A 5,775-nucleotide genomic window follows, 5' to 3' on the forward strand; every position below is an offset into this window, starting at 1 on the left:
ACTCAATGCATTGAGGGTACGAGCTATATGTTCTGTAGCTGTTTTATTAAATTTGTTTATACAAGGATAGCTTCATAAGTACTTATGGTGGTATTATAAAATGTTGGTGCAGGGCCCACAGTTCATCCCCAGGGAAGGGTGGGGTTGAATCCCTCAATTACAATCCGTATTATTAAACCGATTGGACTTGCCCCTTCCCTTGTGACTTTTGCGGGGACTGGTTGGTACGCTCGATGCATCCCACACGCCACAGTCTCTGCATATATGGTTTCACCTGTTTGTCTTATTTCTTGGATATTATTATTATTATTATTATTATTATATTGTCATTGCTGTTATTATTCTTATGACTAATAGCAATAATAATAATGCTACAACTATTGTTATTATTATAATTATTATTGTTGTTAGTATTATTATTATTATTATTATTATTATTATTATTAATATTATTATTATTATTATTATTACTGTTACAGTTATTATTATTATTATTATTATTATTATTATTATTATTATTATCAATCATCATCATCATCATCATCATCATCATCATCATCATTTTATAACTTATCAAAACTTTCATATATTTTAATATCTGTGATTTTTTTTCTTTTTTTCTTTTTTCGCATTAATATTTCAAGTTTGTTCTGATATGACTTGGTAAAATCTATGGTACATCAGTTTTGCTTCTTTTACCTTATTCTGTGAAGGCAAGTATGCAAATCAAATAATAAATAAATCCTGTTCTGTTATATATAACATGTTAATATGAGTCATAATCATTACAGCTGCGAAAGAACCCGTGGACCAGCAGCATCAGCCCGTGCGGCATCAACACTGCCATAGAACTTGTAAGTAAAATGTGTGTCCTTAGAGTTTTGTATGGTAGTGATCCTGTGCTTCCGTCTGTTTGAGGGAGAGTACAAGAGAGAGTGAGTGAGTGAATTTGTGAATTCGTGTTATTTTATAGCCCATGGATTTGCAGGAGCGTGTGTATGTTTGTAAAAAATATTAGATGTGTAGAGATATAAAAGTGTGCGTATTGTGAATTTCAAGGATATGACTTGTACAGGCAAGTTCAGAAAATTATCATAATATATATATATATATATATATATATATATATATATATATATATATATATATATATTTTTTTTTTTTTTTTTTTTTTTTTTTTTTTTTTTTTTTTTTTTTTTTTTTTTTTTTTATGCTTCAGTTTATCTTCCCACAAAAAGTAATCAAATTTGTCATCTTATTTTATAAGAAAGATATGTAGAAATATCAGTTAGTCTTGAAATAGTGTGCATTTTCTGTAATGTTGTGTTTCTCTGCCTCAAAGACAGCCCAGAGGTCCTCGCTGTAGTCGAGGCCTTGCTCCTGCAGCTGATAGATGTCGGGCTTCCATCCACCTCAGGGAGCATCGTCCACACTGCCACACAGCTTTTGGAGGCACGGGGAGTCACCAATGTCTTCTGCTGCGAACAGGAGGTGGATAAATGGTTTAACAGCTTCCGGGCGAGGCACTCAGACCGCCTGCCCCAGGAAAGCAAGGACAGGGTACAGCTCCTGCCGCTTCCCATCAAGCAGGAGTCGCAGCAGTGGGTGGAGAAGCTGCAGAGGGACATGGCCTCATTCCAGAAGGGGCCTGCCAACCGCATCTACTACATGCAGGAGCTCAACTTCTTCCTGGACAAACACACTCGTGAGATCAAGTTCCACCGGATGTTCCCAGGGAAGGTACACTGCTCAAATGAGAAGGACACTGTGTCTGTTCTCTTCACCCTGGGTGCAGATGGGGAGCGCGGTCCGGGCATTGTGATCTTTCCCCGGATGGTGATGCCGGAGAAGCTTTTCGCATCTCTGAAGAACACGGAGGGAGGGAGTGACTGGGTGCTGGGCTCCTCTATGAATGGCTGGCTCTACAGCGATTGCATTGTAGAGTTTGTCAGTGATGTGTTCGTTCCGTGGCTCAAGAAGAAACACGCCAACTTCCCTGTGGCTCTCTTCACCAATGAATACATCTCCAATATCCGCCTGACCAAGATGAGCGAGTGCTTGCTGACTCAGGGTGTTCAGCTCATCCCTGTGCCCCAGAGCATGTCTCTTCTGCTGAGTCCTGCTGAGTGGATTGTAGTGGAGTATTTCCGCATGCACTGGGGGAAGGCCGTGAGTGACTGGAGTGGCAAGAACGGCCTGAAAGCACTGCTTGAAGAGAACTTTGCACCCTTCATCATCAGCTGCATTGGCACCCATGCTGCCCCTGCTGAAGTGCGGGCCAAGTTTGAGAAATTTGGCATCTTTCCCTTCAATCCACAGGCAGTCTACAGATGCTTGCGCTCACAAAAACACGAGTGATGTTAAAAAAAGTAGATCAGTATTTTTACAAAAGTTATATCTCATTATTGTATTTCTGTATCCCAATATCGGGTTTGCTGCTGACTGTGTCAGTGGAAATCTGCTGAGCTTTGTAAAATGACCTTTGGAGCCAAAGATTTTGAAGAACACAGTGTCTGGTTGACACATGGAAGTACTTAGCAATACGTAATGATTACATGTTGTGCTTTGTATTATAGGCTTTATCAATAGGTTGGAACATTGTTCTCGGAAACCTTTGTAACATGATAAATGCTTTTGTACTCGCATCATAAAGACAAATTGTAAGTGTATTTTTACTTTTGCGTTTGTTAATACTCTATATTTTTGTACAAAAGGGGAGTTCTAATTTTTGTGTGTTATGTTTTTGCGGCTGCAAAGTGATGGTGAGACCAAAAGAGGGAGATTCGCTCCCTGACTGAGAATGAGGGAGTGAGAGACACCCCCCTCTTACTCAGCCTCCTGTACTTGTTCAAAGTATAGAAGATGTTGAATCTCACTAATTGAGATCCTTGTTTTTTGTTGAAGCTGGCTGTTCTTTACGTATGAAAATGTATACTTCAGTACTTGATGGTTCACTTCAAAACAGGTATTGACGAAACTACGATTTTTGTTTTCTGCACTTTTAGCCAGTTTTCTACCTCATATTTGTTCCTATTTACTGTTTGTTTTGTATACCTTGCTGGTATTGGAGGTGAATGAGAGCCATAAGATACATCGTCTCTGTTTTAAAAGTACAGCATATTTGTTCTTATTCCTTTCTTTGGGCCTTTTGTATTTGAAGAAAAGAAAAGTGTTCCTTTTTATATATTTAAGTGAAAAGAAAATATTGTTCTTTTACAGAAAACAAATGTATAACTGAAAACATTTATAAATATATAGTGTCACAGAAGCAAAGTTTATCAATATACAAATGTGGAATGGTATGTACTATGTGTGTATACATGTATGTAAGTGAAAATTTACTATAATTGGAAAAAATGTATAGAGACCTTATTCGTATGTTAAAAAAAGTAATGGCATAAGTCTGGTCCAGTATGACACAGTTTGTTGGTGCTGTATAAAATGGTGATAGAATAAAAGTCACAGGTCTGTGAACTTGTTCATGTAAGCAGGTTTATGTTTTCATATGAGAGAATAGAAGAAACGTTTAAGTAACATGATTTTGTTTTCTGATAACGCTTTCTTTGGAAAGATGAATAAAAAGATTTATCTAGCTCACTGTTTTATTTTGTTATTATTGGTATACGTTGTTTTTAAGTGTTCTTGTCTTTCTTTTTTCTTTCTTTCTTTTTTTATGTACAGTACAGAAAATTAAGATATTTATCAATATTGAGACTTAAGATACGGAGTGGTGAAAAGAAATTTAAATTGTTCATATCACTGCTTATCTTATTTTTTCGTTTTTGTTAAAAAAAAAACAAAAAAAAACTACAATTTCTTGATAATCTGTAATGGTATGAGATATGTATTTACACACATTTAAATGTTTATTTTTTATCGTTATAGACGAATACTATCCGAGTCAGATAGTCGGATTCAGAAATGCAACTCAAGTGCAGGATCTCAAGTGAGAGTGAGAGCGTGTTTGAGCGTTGGTGGTTCTCATTTTGATATCATATTCTCTGGTAATAAAAGCTTAGATAAACGATCACAACATTTTCTTTACCTCAGGGTCTTGTCAAGTAATTTGGTAGCGAGCAAGTTATGGTTCTCTTTTAGGGTCTTGCATATATATAGATATAGATATAGATATAGATATAGATATAGATATAGATATAGATATAGATATAGATATAGATATATAGATATAGATATAGATATGTAGATATAGATAGATAGATAGATAGATTGATATATAGATATATTTATATTTATATCTGTATTTATATTTATATTTATTTATATCTATCTATCTATATATATATATATATATATATATGTATGTATGTATATATATATATATGTATATATGTATATATGTATGTATATATATGTATATATGTATATATATATGTATATATGTATGTAATATATATGTATATATGTATATATATATATATATATATATATATATATATATATATATATATATATATATGTATAATTACGTATGTATATATACGTATATGTATATACATATATATACATATACATATATATATGTATATGTATGTGTATATATATATGTATATATGTATATGTGTGTTATATATATATATATATATATATGTATGTATGTATAGATATATATGTATGTATGTATAGATATATATTTATGTATGTATATATAGATATATATTTATGTATGTATATATAGATATATATTTATGTATGTATTATATTAATTATATATATAATGTATTAATATGTAGTATATATATTATGTATAGTATTATATATGTATATATATATATTGTATATATATATATGTATATAGTATATTATGTATGTATATATTATATGTATATATTATATATTATGTGTGTATTGTATGTATATATATGTATATATAGATATATATGTATGTATGTATATATCGGGGGCCGCGGTAGCCTAATGGTTAGAGCGTCGGACTCAAGACTGTCACGACGGCAATCTGAGTTCGAGGGTTCGAGTCACCGACCGCCGCGTTGTTTCCCTTGGGCAAGGAACTTCACCTCGATTGCCTACCTAGCCACTGGGTGGCCAAGCCAGCTCTAGTCAGTGCCGGGTAAAAAGAGATGGTGACTCGATAAAAACACCGGGCGGAAGGCAATGGCAAACCACCGCTCTAAATTGCTAAGAAAAATTCATGGAAGCCAATGATCGTCAAGGCCGCGGTGACCAAATGGTTAGAGCGTCGGACTCAAGACTGTCACGACGGCAATCTGAGCTCAAGGGTTCGAGTCACCGACCGCCACGTTGTTCCCTTGGGCAAGGAACTTCACCTTGATTGCCTACCTAGCCACTGGGTGGCCAAGCCAGCCCAAGTCAAGTGCTGGTCCCAAGCCCGGATAAATAGAGAGAATGATTACCTAAAAGGTACCACCGGCACTCTCCGTGGAAAGGAACTGGGGACCCTACCACGTACTCACTCCAAGAGCATCACAACATGAAAAACTATAAATAAGTATCATGCTGTAACCACGGCGGCTCATACATGAACCTACCGTTAAAGAAAAATGTATATATAGATATATATGTATGTATATATAGATATGTATGTATATATAGATATGTATGTATGTATATATTTATGTATGTATGTATATATATATATATGTATGTATGTATGTATATATATGTATAAATGTATATAATATGTATGTGTATATATGTATATATGTATGTATATGTATATATATATATATATATATATATATATATATATATGTGTGTATGTATATATATACATAT

The 5,775-nt window shown here is 34.0% G+C and overlaps 1 protein-coding gene across 1 annotated transcript in view; it reads left to right on the plus strand.

Moving 5' to 3' along the window:
- Window positions 1-4,027, plus strand: part of LOC119598735 — a 19,209-nt gene extending 15,182 nt beyond the window's left edge. Inside the window, exons 11-12 of the mRNA XM_037948519.1 lie at window positions 792-854; window positions 1,343-4,027. Of these exons, the coding sequence (XP_037804447.1) occupies window positions 792-854; window positions 1,343-2,358 (1,079 nt within the window). The 3' untranslated portion in view covers window positions 2,359-4,027. The remainder of the gene's footprint in view (window positions 1-791; window positions 855-1,342) is intronic.
- The last annotated feature ends 1,748 nt before the right edge of the window (window positions 4,028-5,775 follow it).

This window comes from Penaeus monodon, chromosome 41 (assembly GCF_015228065.2).
Source record: "Penaeus monodon isolate SGIC_2016 chromosome 41, NSTDA_Pmon_1, whole genome shotgun sequence".
NCBI lineage: Eukaryota > Metazoa > Arthropoda > Malacostraca > Decapoda > Penaeidae > Penaeus > Penaeus monodon.